This window comes from Drosophila virilis, chromosome 4 (genome assembly GCF_030788295.1).
Source record: "Drosophila virilis strain 15010-1051.87 chromosome 4, Dvir_AGI_RSII-ME, whole genome shotgun sequence".
Classification (NCBI taxonomy): Eukaryota; Metazoa; Arthropoda; class Insecta; order Diptera; family Drosophilidae; genus Drosophila; species Drosophila virilis.
Genome location: NC_091546.1, coordinates 26140840 through 26159089, shown reverse-complemented (window position 1 = coordinate 26159089; position 18250 = coordinate 26140840). Strand labels below are relative to the sequence as shown.

Here is an 18250-nt window from a genome sequence, read left to right as displayed (position 1 = left end):
AGTCCCACGCCGTTTTTTTGCGGAAACCGTTTGCCAATCTACCAGTGGCTCTTCGAAGGCTGGCGTAGCACCTGCGTTCTTTATGGGAGGCAGAGGGGGGTTTGTGACACAAGAACCAGCTGCCTGGGTGCCATAAGGGGTGGACTGCAAGGTCGGATTGGCGGCTTTGGGGCGGGTCCCGATGGGCTCTAAAGCGGCGCGGCTTGTGCCTGTTGAGGCAGATGTCCTGCAGCCGCTGCTGGATGACGCTGTGGTTGTGGTGGTTGTTGCTGTCGTTGTGCTGACAGTGCCGTGCTGTTGCGGTTGCCAAGTCGAGCATTGCTGGGTACCGGCTGACAGCGAGGTGGAGGCGCCGTTCCGGTTTGCACTACTGGCGAGCACGTTGTTGTAATATTGGTAAAAATCTTCCAGTGGCCTGCTTCCGTCGAGGCGATCGACATTAGCGGCTATATTTGTAGGGGATATAATTGAGCTGTTCGGCAGCGGGTAGATTGGCGAATGAATTTCTTCGTTGTTTTGGGGTCGGTTGTTTGTAGCCATTGTTCTTTACTTTGTTATAATTTTTTCCCCACAGGGAGAAAAAAGAATAAAAAATAAAAACAAAACAAGTTTTTTACACTTAATTACAAAAATAACCCGTATTTTTGTAACAAGTGATTGATCACAAATTGTGACTTTAGTGTCAGCACTGTCACTGCAGTGACTGTTTTGCCAGCACTATCAGTGCAGCTGCAAGCTGAAAGCTCTCTCGCGAAAGCTTTGCTGCACTCGCGCACACACACACGCACTTGAGTTGCGATCAGCTGAGCGCAGCTTAAGTTTTGCAAGAACTTGTTCTCACGCACTGCACGCGGTAATTTTTTTGTTAAAATATTGTTAATTTGTATAACACTCCGGCTGCCAGAGGCAGCAGTTGCGTATAGTTTACCCACTATAAGCGGGATTTGTATGGATTGCCCTGGGGCGGGCTTTATACAGTGTCACTGTCACTTTCTTGGTTTATGCCTGCTGCCAGCGGTGCACTAACGCGCACACACACACGAGACTGCAATTTTCACGTCCGATCTCCAGAGAAACACAAACGTAAGTGATGAGTAACCTGTAAATATAAATAAAAATAAATTTAAAAGAAACTTAAACCTGCACATAGATTATCTCCTAGCAAGATATATAAATTAAAAATAAGTTAAGCTACTTTTGAAAAATTGCGCCAACAAACTCACGTAATAGAAATCATCAGGGTTGATCCGAAGCGGACAGTATTTTTTCGCAATTAACCAACACTGTTGGCAGCACGAAAAGCATACACCGATTTCCAAAAATCGTCTTACTTAAGACCAGCTTGGCATTACTATTCGTTTTTACGTACCACTTCATAGACAATTAGGTGGCCAGAGAGTGATTTGCAATATTTTTGTGCAGCAAAGAATATTCAAGAACCTTCGTGTCCAGCACACGACTGACAAAACCAGTATAAAAGCCGAACCTGCTGCCGTGCGATTGTATACACAAAGAACGAGCGCGACGCAATAGACGACATAGACAAAAATTGCAAAACAAGTAATAGCAACTAAAATTATTTAAAACGCACAGTCGCTGTCTACATTTTCTGAGTTACAAATAAAATAAAAAGAAAAGGAGTTCAATATGCCTGAACGATTGCTAAAAATCACATACCACGATGCACCTGCTAGTGCATCGAAGAAGCTGAATGCATATTTGCGAATGCCATCAAATACTTTTGCTGTTTTGCGTCGTGAAATTGAGATGTACCTGTTCCAAGAGCGCGAACTGCCTGTATGCAATTTCAGGACATATTGGATTGGTAAATATTAACATGCCGATGATATAATAGACAAGTCAGAATGCGAAATAAATTAAGTGCAATGTGTGCTTGTATAAGCCCATGTGTGTGTGCGTGTGCGTGTTAGCTGTATAGTATATATGTAAGTGTCTTCTGTGTGGACATCTGTATCAAAAGCCATATATGCATATACACATGCACTTCACACACATACATACATACTTGCATTTCACAAGCCCATGTTGCGAAATTTTGTGTGTACCTACACAAGTGCACGCACACACATTCAGACATACATGTATGTATGCATATCGGCACCTCCTTTCGCCCAGTGTGATTCACAATAGTGAATATATGTATATACTGATATCAGTAACAATAGATTCGTTGGCCAAAAGAAAAACTACCAAAATCGAATGATTCATTTTGCTGAAGAGTTTTGTTTTGTTTTTGCACATAAACTAGCTTTGTATGTAAACATAATCAGAGTAAGCTGGTCGGGCGTGCTCAGCTTGGAGATACCCTGTTTACAGGGCTGCTAAAAAAATAAATAAATAAAATTTAATTTTAGCACTTACAGCCGAACCGATCACCGGTCATGAAAATAAAACAATATGTTAGTCTTTTGCACACCATTTATATTCATGTCACGTATTGTTATGCATTTCGCAATTTGTTGTAAAAGGAAAATATTGGGAAATAAAACTTCTTCTCTCCTGTTTAGATTCGGATTCTGATGAAATTGAGGTCATCAATCAGAATGACTATGAAATTTTCTTGGCTAAGTGCGAGAAGAATATGCATTTGCAGATTGCTGCCTGTCGCATCGAGCAGGCAGATGCCAAGGAGGCGCCAGCCTCGGGTCCAGCTGAAGATGATCCCACAAATTTCATTATTCATGAGGGAATAGAGTGCGATTCATGCAAGGCTTGCCCACTGATCGGCTTTCGCTACAAGTGCATGCAGTGTCCCAACTTTGATCTGTGCCAGGCCTGCGAGTCGGCACACAAGCACCCGGAGCATTTGATGGCGCGAATGCCGACTAACAACGGACCGAGACTTATTGATGCCTGGATAACTGGTCCCGGTACCAGCTCGCGCATTCATCGCCGCGCAAGCCGTCGCTGCCGTGATGACCCAATGATGATGAATCCATTCGCATGGGCCTATCCTCCGGCTGATTTAACGGCAAAGGCAGCTCCAACTTGCGCAACTGCTCCGCCTTGCGCTACTGCTCCGAATTCGCCCAAAGAGAGTCGTCGCGAGCGACGTCATGCTCGTCGTCATGGTGGCGTATTTTCGAACATCATGGAAATGATGATGAATTTGCCAGAGGGCCACGTAATGCCTACTATGGGTGCCACGCCGGCTGCCGCCGCCGCCACAGCTCCGGAGGCCAGCAACAAGAAGGAGACCGCAGTACCAAAAGAGGAGCCAAATGTAGCAACCGCTAGGAAGGAAGGGGCTGAAAATGCTGAAAAATCAACTGAGTCGAATGAGATCCCAGTAAAGGCATCAGTTGAACCGGAGACAACTAATGCAGAAGAACCCGTTGCTGCTCCTCGCAGTCCCAAGGAGCAGCCCAAAACGCAGGAAATTCCAACTGTAAACAGCACACCAACAACCCCGGTAATTAATCTGGAGAGCCTTGCCCAGATTGTTAATCCGGAATATATGCGTGCTGGTATTGAAATCTTGAACAACTTTAGCGAAATGTTTGCTAAAATGATTGACCCCAGTGAAGCCGCTGCATTTGGCTGTGCTGATACCTCGATGGCGTCCAGGGGCTCGACAGCTTCTGAAAAATCCGAAGTTGGCGCAGAGACCGCACAGAACCCAGGCAAACAGGCAACACCATCAACATCAGCAACCGAGTCTCTTGAACGTCGTGAATCCCAGACATTGGCCAGCGAACCACCAACTGTTCCAAAAGCAACTGCTGTCCCAGAAGCACAGGCTGTGCCCGACCCGAAGCCAACTACAAATGTAGAACCAGAAGCAAGGCGCAGTTCTGATAGCTTAGACCAGGACTGGCAAATGATTGACAACAGTGCTTCGCCGATGGCCAACGTTTCGAACTCGGACGCATTGATTAACTTGAGCTCGACCAACGCTGTCCCAACAGATGCCACAGTTTCACCAGTTCGCGACTTTGTGCAACTGGGTGAAATGCTGCGCCAGCACGTCAACGAGGAGCAACAACGCGAGCAGACAACTGCACACACACAAACATCGCAGGTGAATACGGTGAGCACCTCGACATCAACTACAGGTGTGTCCACCAACAGCACCTCGACATCGACAACTGGTAATCCACCAGCACCCGAGGAGAAGCGCCAGGTGCCCATATACCATACTGGTAAGTAACCATATCCGATTTGGAATGCTGTCGAAATAAATTCTAATATCGATCCAACCCACAGATGAACGCATTAATGCCGCCGTACACGCAATGATGGCCATGGGTTTTAGCAATGAAGGAGCTTGGCTGACGCAGTTGCTGGAGTCGGTGGAGGGTAACATACCTGCCGCATTGGACATAATGCACACATCGCAAAGTGGTCGCAATTAATTCCATTTAAAATTATCAATTTTAATCAACGACAAGTTATAATTGTTTCGGGCTGAATTTGTCAGTTTTTTTGGTTTATTTCTGGTGAATTGTTTTCATTTATTATACCAAACGAAAGTTACGCGGATATATATAATCTATAGTATATGTATGTATGTGTATATGTGTATGTGGCAACTAATCAAAACTATGTTATTCAATGGTATCGTATATTAAACAAATAATAAAAATTATAAATATATACTATGTGTGCTAAACAATGAAAATGTATTCGATGACCAAAATGCCCAAATTAATAGCCGAGTTTTTCCGAGATAATCGTTAAAATTTCGCGCACAAATCTTCTGAATTCGTAGTTAATCGTCGTGATAGTCACAATAAATGTGAACAGCTTAAAGAGCCGGATGTGGTGTGCTTTCCATTGGCGACGCGCAAAGCCAGTGTTGTAGCTGAACATCTGGGAAATCATTAGTGTTGCAAAACTGCTGAGAGCACAGAAGCGATGAATGATCTGCAGCGATTTATTCGTATAGAAATAGAGCGGCAGGCCGCTGAGTACGCAGCCGAGAAGCAGAGCACATCCGACAATGCCTGCGAACAAGAGGAAGAGAGAGAGAGAGAGAGCGAGACAATGAATATGTAAATCAGCTGCGAGTTTGCGTGCACCTACCAAAAAAACCGTGATTACTGCGGAAATGCTTTACTGTGGCGCTTGGATCTTCTCGCTTGCGCTCGCGCTTTTGCCAGGTCTTGATGCCGACGCCGACGATACCGATGCCAAAGGCCAGCAGGCCGAGAGCGCTGTGCAGCAGATCCACATTGAATAGGCCCAGCCACATTTCCAAGACTCTGCTGTGGCGCACAAGCAGAGCTTCGCCCAGTAAGAATACAAACTGACGGAGCAAATATGTAAATACTCTATTTTTTTAAAGGTAAATAAATATTACTTACGGCAACTGTGCAGTAGAAGGCGTGTCCGGCGGTATGCACCATTTTCAGGGACACACATTTGTGCACCACGACCAGCGTGATCCCTGCGAGCAGTACGTGTGAGATGATGGCACAGAAGCCAAAATAGTACCTCGCCGAGGATGCATCCAATTTGTTAAGCCTAAACGCTGCATTGTCAATTGTAGCATTATTCTCGATCTGATCCACAACTGTTCCGATATAGTCCAGCAGATTCGTGCTCTCGCAAACGTCCCGCAGTCCCGACGCACTACAGCCTTGCATAACTTTATTCTCCATCCCGTTATGTTCAACTTTTATTGTCTAACAACTTTTATCTATCTACGTGCGCTGCTCACGTTGTGTAGATTAGTTGTTTTTTGTTTTTTGTTGTTGCGTGGGGATCTCCGGGCGACCGCGCGCTTCGAATGCCAGACAACGTTTGAAAGAACGCAGACTGCGAACAGCTGAGTGGCTCGGATCTCGGGGCTCGGGGAACTTTGTGTGCAAAAACTTTCAAATCAAATGGAGCATGACTCAGCTGTATGCTGTTGCTTGCACGTGCTTCACCTTGGCGCGTAAAAGGCGGCAGCAGCACCCTGTTGCTGCCGATTGCCATTAATTGGCCTGTGCAAAAGTACACAAATTTTATCATGTTATTTTCGGAACATTGTAAACCGGTTTGTATAATTAGTCGTGCAATTTGCCGTCGGACACCAGCTGACAAGTGAGTAGGCACGAAAACCGAGCACAGTTATTTGGGTCCACTCTAAAACGGTTCGTATGATTCATATCATTCAATATTATGAAATTCTAACCAAAAGCGAATGGCTGATAAACGAGAAACCACAAACCATAAGCAAAAGGTACGGCCATTTAAGCTAGTTGGCTGAGCTGTTAACCGTTATAATTTAGCTTAACATTGTTTTTAAATGTTATCGGAACAGAATGTTAACAGAACTGCATATGTGTGTATGTATGTATTTACCATGTATCAATAGGAGGTAATTGATGTTTTCTCATAACGGTAACTATAATGACACAGTCAATGAAAACAGGTGAATTTTGAATTTATTGACATTGTAAGAATGTTGGGTTAAAGGGTTTTATGACAGACAGTTAGTGGTCAGAATGTCTAGCATGCGTCTGCATCCCTATCAAAGTGCAAACGAGTTAAGAGTGCGGCAACGGGTTCTTCTACATTAGTTGTTTCCATTAATCACGGCTGGTACCGGCACCGGCACCAGTTATGCAGGCATCAAAAATAGGTCCCGTGTTGGCTGACTCGCAAATACAAGTTCTCTCCCGACCCCGTAAAGGTTATATATTCTTGATCAGCACCAATAGCCGAGTCGATCTAGCCATGTCCGTCTGTCCGTATGTATGAACGCAAGGATCTTAGAACCTAGCTAGATGTAGGTGCTCCTAGTGCCTGCGCAGATCGAGTTTGTTTCCGATATTAGATATTTTACCCCCTTTCCAAGCAATCGTTATCGATATCCTGTTTTTTGGTACATTTTTGTAAATAATAAGAGCTATAGTCACCAAACTTGACAAATAAAATGGAATATATATATGCATTTGATGTTGGAAGAAGAGGGTTCAGGGTATCCTCTAGTCGGGAGCCCCCGACTAGAACCTTGATTGCGTCCGGACTCGGAGCTGGCGCCTGCTTTGCATCTTGCTGTTCCATGTGACAGGCAGCAACATGCAAATGCATATTCTTCTCGCACTTAGCCAAGAAAATTTCATAGTTATTCTGATTGAAGACCTCAATTTCATCAGAATTTGAATCTAAACGAGAGAGATGAGAAGTTCAAATCAGTTTGCGGTTTGCAGCACTGTAAACAGTATATCTCAAGCTGGGCATTCCTGACTAGCTGACTCGATTTCTTCAATTTAGGAAGCTCCCGACTAGAACCTCTTGTTATATACATGTAGTGTATATATTAACTATAGCGAATTACACTGGGCGGAAGGAGGCTCCAATGTGCATACATACATATGTGTGTGTGTGAATGGACCTGTGAAATGCATGTGTGTATGTTTATGGCTTTTGATACAGATGTACACACATATCACACATGCATATATACTATACAGCTGACTCACACACACACACACATACACATGGGCTTATACAAGCACTCATTGCGTTCTTCGTATATAGCTTCGCATGGCATCAGGTTCTGCTTTTATATTGGCCTTGCCAAATCACTCTCTGGCCCCCTATTTCTTTATAGAGTGATATCACTAATCATACATTATATAGATACGTTAATCGAAACATGATAAGCCGCTACGAGGAAACCCCAAGCGACCATTGTGTTATGCCCGGAGAGAGTAGGACTGCTGAGAGTGGCAGCCGAACGCCGGCCTCGAAAGCCGAACGATCAGTATGAAGTCGCATTTCGCTCGGCGCACAACTGCGGCTGCGCTGCGGCTGAGGCCGCAAATGCTTATGTACATATGTATGCCTCGCTCTCACTCATTGCTCACCTCATTCTCCCTGCCAGACATTGCAAAATGCGTTGGCTTTCTCTCTTCCATATGATTTGAGCAATAAAACGGCATCGCTGGGTTTTATGGTTTTGGCTTTGGTTTTATTCATATTCAAGTAAATTTAAATGCAGGTTATTAATGTTTTATCAAACCGTTAAATACATAAATTGAAGCTCTTTTTGATTAGATCGTCATTTGTTGACACAGTCTATGAAAACAGGTGAAACGCACTTGTCCGTCGTTTGCACTTTGAAATGAAAAATATGCAAGTGATCATTTTATGAATTTATTGTCATTGTGCAAATGTAGGATGTTGGTCCGAATGTCTAGCACGCGTCTGCATCCCTATCAAAGTGCATTAGTTGTTTGCGCGAGTAAGTTATCCAGGCATCAACAAATCTAGGCCCGATGTTGGTTGGCGGGTATTCGCACCATAAAGTGCTTCGGGTGCTTGTGTGCCGACTCGCAGGCCTGGCACAGATCAAAGTTGGGACACTGCATGCACCTGTAGCGAAAACCGATCAGTGGGCAAGCCTTGCATGAATCGCACTCTATTCCCTTATGAGTAATGAAATTTGAGAGATCATCATCGATAGCAATATGCAAATGCATATTCTTCTCGCATTTTGCCAAGAAAATTACGTAGTCACGTTGATTGGAGAGATCAATTTCATCAGAATCCGAATCTAAACGAGAGAGAGAGAGAGAGAGATAAAAAGTTCAAATATTTCCCTTTTTACAAACAATTGCGAAATTCATAGAAATATATCCGTGATGTAGTTTAAATTTAACCAACAAAAATGCAATAAGCAAAATGAATCACTTGATTTTGGTAGATTTTCTTTTCATACTGGGCGGAAGGAGGCACCGATGTGCATACATACAAACATGCATGACTGTGTGTGAATGTATGTGCGCGCACTAGTAAAATGTGCCTGTGAATTGCATGAGTGTACGCATATGTACATATACATATGTATATGTATACAGCTTATACAAGTATGTATGTATATGTAACTAGCACACATTGTACTTAAGTTAATTTTTATTTACCAATCCAATATATCCTAAAATTGCAAACAGGCAGATCACGCTTCTCAAACAGGTACCTCTCAATTTCTGAATACAAATGATCAAATTGATCGGATGGCATTGGCACAAATATATTCAGTTTCTTCGCTGAACCAGCAGGTGCATAGTGGTAGGTGATTTTTAGGAATCCCTCAGGCATATTCAAACCTTTTTTTTTTTTAAATATTTTATTTGTAAGTTCGAAAATGTGCGTTTTAAATAATTTTAGTTTATATTGTCGTCTATTGGGTCGCACTCGTTCTTTGTGTATACAATCGCACGGTAGCAGGTTCTGCTTTTATACTGGCTTTGCCAAAACACTCTCTAATCATACAATACATACATATGTATGTAGATACGTCAAACAGCCAAATAATCGAAACGTGATAAACCACTGCCCAGAGAGAGTAGGACTGCTGAGAGTGGAAGCCTAACGCCAGCATCGAAAGCCGAACGATCAGTATGAAGTCGCAGCTCGCTCGGCGCACAACGTCGTTGCGGCTGATGCTTTTTCTTAATATATGTATGTTAGTTTTAAATCCTTACAGCCCAAGTACATACATATGTGCATATGTGTGCATGCATGTGCAGAGTGTGCCTCGCTCTCACTCATTGCTTTGCGCACTAATTAAAACCACAATTTTAATGCTATTGTGTTTTTCAGAATATACGAGTATTCTATATCATAAGAAGGTGTTGGCTTAGAGTATCCCCAAGTCGGCAACTTCCGACCAGGCCACTTTTACTTGTTTTACGTGCCAGTGTGAAATTGATAGAACTGTATGATGTCATTTCAGAGAAAAAAAAAAAGTACCCACGCGAAGCAGCACAACACAACAAGCAGAAAGAGAGAAGAAGCGCGCAACGTTCCGTTAACAGCTGACTGTTTTGCGTGGCAATGTGAAATAGATAAAACGGCATGACGTCATTACTCAAAAAAAGTCCCAACGCGAAGCGGCACAGCAAAAGAGAACGCAGCGGGAATCGTTCAGTTAACAGCTGATTGTCGGCCAGTCCCGTTGACACTCCCGTTCGCAAGGTCCATTAGTGTGCTAAGTGTTTCATAAATAAAACAAGTTCGCTTTTGACTTGCGAAAATAAAGGCCCAATAAGTCAACAAAGATATTTTGTAAATCGTAAATAAATATATTTGTCAAGCGAACAGCAAACATCCCCCCGACACCAAAAGTACGGCATTTATTATTATTGTTTGTGTTCAGTCACACATATATTTAAATATTTTACATACAAACCATTTTTGTCATGAAGCTAGTCTAGTGAAACCGGAAAACCCCGTGAATAGGTTTGTGCATGCGATTGAAACTAGATCTTTAATGAACGCTAAACCTATGACAATTAAAGTGCTAATTACAAAGCAGAAATTAAATTTATCAACACAAAAACAAATTAAGGAATTTAATTAACCATTTGCATGATACTCCAGCGATAAGCAAAATGAATAATATTTTTATTCTGTTATTACTGTTGAATCGTGTGTATGAATTCTATTACAGATTAGTTTTCTAAATAAGTATTTATATATAGAATAGTCTCTGACTAGCGGGTTTTCAGATATTTGGGGCGAATTTCACAATCTATATAATAAAGCCAGACATGAGAGAACTCGTAACGGCAACAGTTAACATAGCTTGTCTAACAAAAAAAAAAAAAAAATACACGGATAATTTTAGCAGCTATATAATATGGTGTTCCGATCCGGCCGATTGTAAAGATTTATAACTGAGCGCTTGGTTTTTACGAAAGTGACTATAATGACTAACCTGTTGATCGGGAATATACACACATATATATACATTTTAGATAAGACATTTTTTTTTTATTTCATGATAATAAGAATGGAAAGTGAAACAAAAAGATAATTCTCAAATTATCAGTTCGTTTGCTTACAAATACGTGTGAACTTTTTGAGCAGTTCTTAAAACTCCTAACTGATTTAAATTATCGAAATAATTACTATGAATAAGCTATAATTAATAGCTCTTAATTTTTTCCTTTACTTGAACTAGACAAAAGTTTGCTTGAATTTTACTTAAAGATGATTTTTTTTTTTTGCTGCAATCTAACATTTTATTATACAAGAAAATATTAATTTAGTAATCGCCCGGCCAAGAGTTTATTTGTATTTTTTTATTATATTTATTATACCCTTGCAGAGGGTATTATAATTTTGTCGTGAAATGTGTAACGCATAGAAGGCGACATCTCCGACCCCATCAAGTATATATATTCTTGATCAGATTCAACAGCCGAGTCGATATAGCCATGTCCGCCTGTCTGTTTCTATGCGAACTAGTCTCTAATTTTAATAGCTTATATTTTGAAACTTTGCAGAAGTGTGAAAACTGGCTGGATCGGACCACAATATCATATAGCTGCCATAGGAACGATCGGTCGAAAACCAGGTTTTTGATTAAAAATCTTTTGGTTTATCAAGATATCTTGACAATACTCGTCATTTATTAGTTTTACTATGCTCTATGGGCAAAATCCTATTAAGATCAGTACACTATATCATATAGCTGCCATAGGAACGATCGGTCGAATATTAAGTTGTTGTATGGAAAAAACACGGCACTTAAAGATTTCACTATGTTCCCTTCATTTTTGCAAAATCTTATTTACATCGGACTACTATAACATATAAATTGCCATAGGAACGATCGTTCCAAAAATAGATTTTTGATTAAAAATCTATTTTGTTTATCAAGATATCTTGCCCAAAACACCGCATTAACTATTTTCTCTGTGCTTCTTAGATACGGGCAAAGCACTATCAGCGTTATGAAAAGGTTGGGTCTGCAAGGGTATTAGAGCTTCGGCGTGCCGAAGATAGCCTTTCTTTCTGGTTTTTTTTGTTGCAGTCTACCATTTTATTATTAAACAAAATATTTATTTAGTAATTGTCCGGCTCTGTGTTGTGATTTTTTTTATTATTTATTTTTAATATTTTTTTTATTTTGTTTGTCCATTAATCTGTTAGACTTTACCTATAGTTGACATTCGTATACGTTATGCATACATATATAGTATGTATGTATGTATGTATGTATGTATGTATGTATGTATGTATATATATGTCTCTGTGTATAGTCTTCTTGTTAATTATAATTATCAGTGAGCATTTTATATTATTTTTAATGTTGTTGTACAGCTTACGCTGCGGTCGGCGTTGACGCCGACGCTAGGCCAGATTTTCGATGCCACACACTCACACACTCGCACTCGCATACTAGCATACACACATACATACATATGTAGCTATGTGCATATAACAAATCCCGTATGACGCCGGCTCAACCAGTCGCAGCTAAGCTTTGAGCCCGGTCGGTTGTGGCATCGCTTGGCAGCCCAACTTGAATTGATTTTAAATTAATTGTAACCAAAGTTTATATATATATATATATATACATTGATTTACAAAGTTTTGTTTTTCGTTTTATTTTTGTTCACTTTTTGTTAACAAAATGCGTCGCGCAGACGCTTTTGCTGCTGTCATCGCCTCTTGCGTGGCTCTCGTGCTTCTACAAATGGCGGAACCAGTCAGGAGTGAGGGGGAGGGGTAAGTCCTGTTAACTACATACATATGCATACATGTACAATTATTGGGCTCAAGGGAAAATTAGTTTAATGTGATTGGTTGGTTTTCTATATATATATATATATGTATTGTTATCCAGTGCAATTGCAATGGACATCAAGCGTGAATAATTGTTTCTTTTTTTATTTTACTTTTTATTCATCTATAACATATATTCAGCTATATTTATATATATATGTATTTATGTAAAACATTTGATAGGGTTTACTTAATTATTAGCACTTTGTGACTAATGCTAAGCATATTTATACTGTTCATTAGCACTTGCTTTTTCTCAAAGAAAAAAAATATTGTGTTCCGTCGTAAAAAGTTGCCTCATTGTCATTCGAAAAGTTTTTTTTTAAGTACTTTTGCATGTTTTATCAATATATATAAGATGACTTTTGAGTGTACACCGAAAACCCGTTTATTATTTGTTTATATTTCTAGTTGATCTTGGCTGATGAATACATTGCTCATTGCCAATGCTAATTAGTTACATCGCTAATGAAGTGCTACGTGTTGTATAAGATTTAATTAACAGTGTTAACAAACGTTGAAACATATTTGTTTGTCTTAAATGGAGGCTCATATCGCCTTGTACTCATACATTTCTCCTTCCATGTTTACTTTTTCTTATATAACCGGCGCGCTGAGCCGGTTTCTACAGATCAGGTTCTGGGAATATTTACCATTAGGCCTGTGCAAATTCGTCTTCAAATAAAAAAGCTTCAAGTCTTTCTTGGAAACAAGAGATTATGGCAAAACAAACAAAATACGCATAAAATCAAATCAAAAAAAAAAAAAAAAAATTATGTATGTAGATTAAACTGAATTCATAAATTTGGTAATCTAAAATGCGATTGGGCAAGCATAACTAAAATAAACAAATTCAATTAAAATTTGAAAAAACCCAAATTAATGGTTGACCCAGTATTTTTTGACATTAAAAAATGATTGTCGACCTATTCTGATTATATGTTAATTAATAAGTATCATTTTGTTTGCCGCAGGCAATATACGATCGTTGGACCGGGAACCATACACTCGCATCGAGATTACAATGTGGCTGTCGCAGTGCATCACACCAAGGAGCCGGTCACGTTGAAGATTGGCATTACGGGACCCTCGCACAATGAGACCCAAACGGTGGAGCTTGCCAAACCGGATGAGTTCAAGCAGGTCACCTTTAAGCTGCCTCCTCTGAAATCGGGTGACTATAACCTAACCGCAGAGGGCGTGGCCGGACTGGACTTCAAGAACTCCACACAGCTCAGCTGGGTGGAATTTAAGCCCTACATAAAGCTGCAAACCGATAAGGGCAAGTATAAGCCCGGCGATGCCATCAATTACCGTGTCATCTTCCTGGACGAGAACCTAAGGCCGAGTGAGGCCGGGGATGATGTCGTCGTCTGGTTCGAGGATACCAAAAGGAATCGGATCAAGGAGCTGAAACACATCAAGACCCGTACGGGAGTATATACGGGCAAATTCGAGTTGTCCGAGTTTGCCACGTTGGGCTCATGGACGCTGTCGGTGCAGCATGGCGGAGCCTACTCGGACGAGCGCGTCTACTTCGAGGTGGAGAAGTATGTGCTGCCCAAGTACACCGTCAAAATGGACGCAACGCAGCATGTCTCGGTCAAGGACGGCGACATGCAGGTTGTGGTCAAAGCCAAGTGAGTAGCTATTCCAAGGACTTACGCAGACAAGGAATACAATTCCGTTCTCTCTTTTGCCCATCAGCTACACCTACGGCAAGCCCGTCAACGGCAAAGTTCTGCTCAATGTGCACACGGACGAGTCGAGTACGTGGACCAATGTGGACGGCAAGTCGGAGCGCAAGGATACGCCTGGACACGCTCTGATACGGACTGCCGACATGGTCAACGGCAAGGCGAAATTCGATATAAATGTTAAGGAGTTCGCCAGCTTTTTGCCGTACAAGACCTCGTCGTGGTATGCGCAGATTTTGGCCACCGTCGAGGAGGACTTCACGGGCGTGAAGCTCAACGAAACGGGCGGCGTTCAGCTCTATCCGTATCGCTACGAAATGTCATGCACGGACTACAGCTCCTGCTTCTCGTTTGTGGCGGACAAAGAGCACGAGATTATCTTCAAGATAACGCTCGTCGATGGCACGCTGCTAAAGGACACCAAGACGCCAGTCAAGGTGAGTAAGGATATCTTTAATAAGACCCAAAATGACCTCAACGTTGAGCGCAGGCCAAGTTCACGGAGGGCATACGCCATACTAGATATGGGGATGAGTCAGAGCTGCCGAAAATTGAAAAGAAGTCCCTGGAGTTCGAGACGCGCCTCAACGAGTCCAGCTTGGCCGTCTTTAAGGTCGTGCTGCCCGATTTGCCGGACATGGAGAACCTGACGCGTTACTACAGCATCGAGCTGCAGTTCGATGGCGAGGAGCGAGAGCTGTATACGACCTATCCCTACAGGGAGCCAAAGAAAATTGATCCACCGACCGAAGAAGAGAAGGAAAAGGAATGGTTCAAGGCTGAGGTTCAGCGACCCAAGGACAAATGGAGGTTCGTATGGCTTAACCTTTCACACAGCAACTCTTTTCAAATGTGCCACTTTGCAGTCTCAAGATCGGAACGGAGTACCAAGTGACGCTCAACTCCAGCCGCCCGCTCAACTACTTTGTTTACAATATTGTTGGGCGCGGCAATGTTCTTAAGACGGAACGTGTCGTTCTCAGCGAGCCACAGAAGGTCTACAATATTAGTCTGACGCCCACGTTCCTGACCACGCCCTACGGCCGCATCTATGTCTACTACGTGGATGAAAATGGCGAGTTCCGTTATGCCGAGGACACCTTCCACGTGGATGTCGAGCTGCAGAATCAAATCCAGGTCACGGCGCCCGAAGAGGTCAAGCCCGGCGCGGACGTTGAGCTGGAGATCAAGACGGCACCGCAGTCCTTTGTCGGCCTCATGGCCGTGGATCAGAGCGTCCTGCTGCTGGGCAGCAACAACGACATCAACAAGGACTCGTTCGGCTGGCGACTCGGACGCTTCGATACGCACACGCCCTGGCAGGGCGGTTACTCCTACTATCCGGGCGAACGCAGCGGCGTCGTAACCATGACAAACGCCAACTTTTTCTACGATCGCACGCCGCCCAAATATCACGCACGTAAGATGAAAATGTGCCCAAATAAGTCTCGGTTCGGTCTATCCATGAATTTTATTTGCAGAGACCTTCGCAGGCGGCGCCATGCGGAAGACAGCACTCGTCTCAAACGATGCAGCCTACAGCACCACAGCCCCAATGGGCGGATCACCGGAAGTTGCTTTGTTTGCGGCCGGAGCCGGCGGAGCAGCGCCTCCAGCTGCGCCCACAGTGCGCAAGAACTTTGTGGAGACTTGGCTATTCGAGGACATTGAGAGTACGCAGTCGGAGATATTTAAATGGGTTAGGACTATACCGGATACGATTACGAGCTGGGTGCTGACCGCATTTGCGCTGCACCCGGAGAAGGGCCTGGGCGTGACCGATGAACAGCTGAAGATCAAGACATTCCAACCGTTCTTTGTGTCCGTGCGTCTGCCATACTCCGTGAAGCGTGGCGAGGTGATCAATGTGCCCGCCCTGGTGTTCAACTATCTGCCCAAGCAGCTGGACGTCGAGGTGACGCTGGACAACGAGGACAACGAGTACGATTTTGTGGATGTGTCCAACGAGGTGCTTGGCGAAAAGAAGCGCACGCAGACGGTGCGCGTGGCCGCCAACTCGGCAGCGGGTGCATCCTTTCTGCTCCGGCCCAAAATCATTGGCAGCATTCTGCTCAAGTTCACGGCCATTTCGCCCCTGGCCGGCGACGCGGTGCACAAGACGCTCAAGGTGGTGCCCGAGGGCGTGACCCAGTATAAGAATCGCGCGTTCTTTGTTAACCTGAAGGATGTGCACGAGCACAAGGACAGCTTCGAGCTGGATCTGCCCGAGGAGCTGGTGCCGGACTCGCAGCATGTTGAATTTGGCTTTGTTGGAGATTTGCTGGGGCCGGTCATCAAGAATCTGGAGCAGCTGCTGCATCTGCCCAGCGGCTGCGGCGAGCAGACCATGTCCAAGCTGGTGCCCAACTATCTAGTGCACGATTATCTGCAGAGCATGAAGAAGCTAACACCCGAATTGGACAGCCGCATCAAGCGCAATCTGGAGCAGGGCTACCAGCATATGTTCCACTATCGCCACGACGACGGCAGCTACAGCTCCTTTGGACCTGGCAAGTGGCGCGACGAGGATCCGGAGCGCAACGGCTCCACCTGGCTGACGGCCTATGTGCTGCGCTCCTTCAGCCAGATCAGGAATCTCATCAAGCTGGACGAGAAACAGCTGGAGAGCGGCTATGAGTTTTTGCTCAGTCGCCAGGCCGAGAACGGCAGCTTCTCGGAGCATGGCGAGTTCTTCTACGGATCACAGCGTTCGGCCCTGACGATGACTGCCAACGCGCTGCTGGCCCTGCTGGAGCAACCGAAACCCAACCAGACGGCCATCGACAAGGCTGTCGCCTACTTGGATGCCCACTCCAACGAGAAGGATAGCGAGCAACTCTTGCCCCGGGCTCTGGCAACTTATGCTCTGCAGAAAGCCAAGTCCGCAAATGCCGCCAAGCATGTGGCTGCACTAAAAGCGCTGGCCAAGCACGAGGAGGATCGCACCTGGTGGACGGAGGATGATCAAAAGCTGCGCGCTGGCAAATGTGGTCGCTGGTGGTGCTGGATCTGGAGCCACGACATCGAGATCACCTCCTATGCGTTGCTCTCGCTGCTGGAATCGGAGCAGGAAACGCCCAACTCGCTGCTCGACTCGATCCGCTGGCTGGTGGCGCAGCGCAACAGCTTTGGTGGCTTTGCCTCCTCCCAGGATACTGTCGCCGGGCTGCAGGCCTTGATACAGTTCGCCAAAAAGTCCGGCTACGAGCCGGCCAGATGGGATGTAAGCGTATCCAATCACGGCCAGCGTGAAAAAACCGAGAAGCTCAGCCTGACGGAGGACAACGATTTGCTGCTGCAAACGGTCGAGTTCCCCCAGGGCACCAAATCGCTGTCCTACGAGGCCAAGGGCACGGGCGCCGCCCTGCTGCAGATCAGCTACCAGTACAACGTGGTCGAGAAGGAACCGAAGCCCAGCTTTAAGATTCAAGCGATTATTAAGCCCGAATCCCCGCCGGCCAAGCTGGAGTTGAGCGTGTGCGTCGAGTATGTGGAGGAGGGCAAGGCCAAGGCGTCCAATATGGCCATATTGGAGGTCTCGCTGCCGTCCGGCTACACTGCCGACGAGGAGAGCTTCAAGGATATTCAGGAAATCGAACGCGTCCGGGTAGGTTCCCAGCAAATAAACACTTTATAGACCTCTCTCTATCCCAAACTCTTGCAGCTGGTGGAAACCAAAAACGACGACTCCGTGGTCGTCATCTACTTCGAGAGCCTGCCCAGGGGCGAACTCAAGTGCCTGCCCATCGAGGCATTCAAGACGCATGCTGTGGCCAATCAGAAACCCGCCCCGATTGTCCTCTACGATTACTACGACACGAACAAGAAGGCCACGGAATATTACCAGGTCGAATCGAAGCTCTGCGATATCTGTGAGGGCGACGAATGCTCCGCCAAGTGTTGAACCCAATCCTTTAATTAATTGGATCTAAATGCATAAACGAATAAAAAACAAACTGTTGTGATTATAATATAAGAAGCAAGGATCGTTTATTGACGAGGCATTTTCATACTAAACT

The 18250-nt window shown here is 44.2% G+C and overlaps 4 protein-coding genes across 4 annotated transcripts; 2 read left to right on the top strand and 2 right to left on the bottom strand.

The window, feature by feature from the left end:
• The first annotated feature begins 1372 nt into the window (after positions 1 to 1372).
• LOC6633940 (refractory to sigma P) lies at positions 1373 to 4968 on the top strand. Its single transcript, XM_002057574.4, has 3 exons — positions 1373 to 1825; positions 2529 to 4163; positions 4228 to 4968. The coding sequence occupies exons 1-3, from the start codon at positions 1648 to 1650 to the stop codon at positions 4374 to 4376; spliced, it is 1962 nt and encodes a 653-aa protein (XP_002057610.1). The 5' UTR covers positions 1373 to 1647; the 3' UTR covers positions 4377 to 4968.
• On the bottom strand, positions 4409 to 5811 carry LOC6633941 (uncharacterized). The gene is made up of 3 exons (XM_002057575.4): positions 5328 to 5811; positions 5047 to 5269; positions 4409 to 4967 (listed from the first exon to the last, which is right to left on the bottom strand). The coding sequence occupies exons 1-3, from the start codon at positions 5622 to 5624 to the stop codon at positions 4669 to 4671; spliced, it is 819 nt and encodes a 272-aa protein (XP_002057611.1). The 5' UTR covers positions 5625 to 5811; the 3' UTR covers positions 4409 to 4668.
• Positions 5812 to 7905: 2094 nt separating this feature from the next.
• On the bottom strand, positions 7906 to 9170 carry LOC26531871 (protein ref(2)P). Its single transcript, XM_015169931.3, has 2 exons — positions 8880 to 9170; positions 7906 to 8512 (listed from the first exon to the last, which is right to left on the bottom strand). Exons 1-2 carry the CDS (start codon positions 9055 to 9057, stop codon positions 8226 to 8228), a joined length of 465 nt encoding a protein of 154 aa, XP_015025417.1. The 5' UTR covers positions 9058 to 9170; the 3' UTR covers positions 7906 to 8225.
• A 3225-nt stretch (positions 9171 to 12395) lies between these two features.
• On the top strand, positions 12396 to 18210 carry Tep4 (Thioester-containing protein 4). The gene is made up of 7 exons (XM_002057576.4): positions 12396 to 12477; positions 13509 to 14174; positions 14242 to 14668; positions 14722 to 15041; positions 15098 to 15651; positions 15713 to 17838; positions 17896 to 18210. Exons 1-7 carry the CDS (start codon positions 12446 to 12448, stop codon positions 18133 to 18135), a joined length of 4365 nt encoding a protein of 1454 aa, XP_002057612.2. The 5' UTR covers positions 12396 to 12445; the 3' UTR covers positions 18136 to 18210.
• Positions 18211 to 18250: the final 40 nt, after the last annotated feature.

What these genes read in the sequence shown, in the direction of transcription:
- Tep4 (XM_002057576.4), top strand. Translation starts at nt 12,446, where the DNA reads ATGGCGGAACCAGTCAGGAGTGAGGGGGAGGG. An exon ending in ACACCAAGACGCCAGTCAAG is followed by an intron (nt 14,669 to 14,721) that starts GTGAGTAAGGAT and finishes CGTTGAGCGCAG; the next exon opens with GCCAAGTTCACGGAGGGCAT. An exon ending in AGGAAATCGAACGCGTCCGG is followed by an intron (nt 17,839 to 17,895) that starts GTAGGTTCCCAG and finishes AAACTCTTGCAG; the next exon opens with CTGGTGGAAACCAAAAACGA.
- LOC26531871 (XM_015169931.3), bottom strand. Translation starts at nt 9,057, where the DNA reads ATGCCTGAGGGATTCCTAAAAATCACCTACCACTATGCACCTGCTGGT. An exon ending in TTTTAGGATATATTGGATTG is followed by an intron (nt 8,513 to 8,879) that starts GTAAATAAAAAT and finishes TCTCTCGTTTAG; the next exon opens with ATTCGGATTCTGATGAAATT.
- LOC6633941 (XM_002057575.4), bottom strand. Translation starts at nt 5,624, where the DNA reads ATGGAGAATAAAGTTATGCAAGGCTGTAGTGCGTCGGGACTGCGGGAC. An exon ending in CCTTCTACTGCACAGTTGCC is followed by an intron (nt 5,270 to 5,327) that starts GTAAGTAATATT and finishes TTGCTCCGTCAG; the next exon opens with TTTGTATTCTTACTGGGCGA. An exon ending in CAGTAATCACGGTTTTTTTG is followed by an intron (nt 4,968 to 5,046) that starts GTAGGTGCACGC and finishes TCTTGTTCGCAG; the next exon opens with GCATTGTCGGATGTGCTCTG.
- LOC6633940 (XM_002057574.4), top strand. Translation starts at nt 1,648, where the DNA reads ATGCCTGAACGATTGCTAAAAATCACATACCACGATGCACCTGCTAGT. An exon ending in TTTCAGGACATATTGGATTG is followed by an intron (nt 1,826 to 2,528) that starts GTAAATATTAAC and finishes TCTCCTGTTTAG; the next exon opens with ATTCGGATTCTGATGAAATT. An exon ending in GGTGCCCATATACCATACTG is followed by an intron (nt 4,164 to 4,227) that starts GTAAGTAACCAT and finishes TCCAACCCACAG; the next exon opens with ATGAACGCATTAATGCCGCC.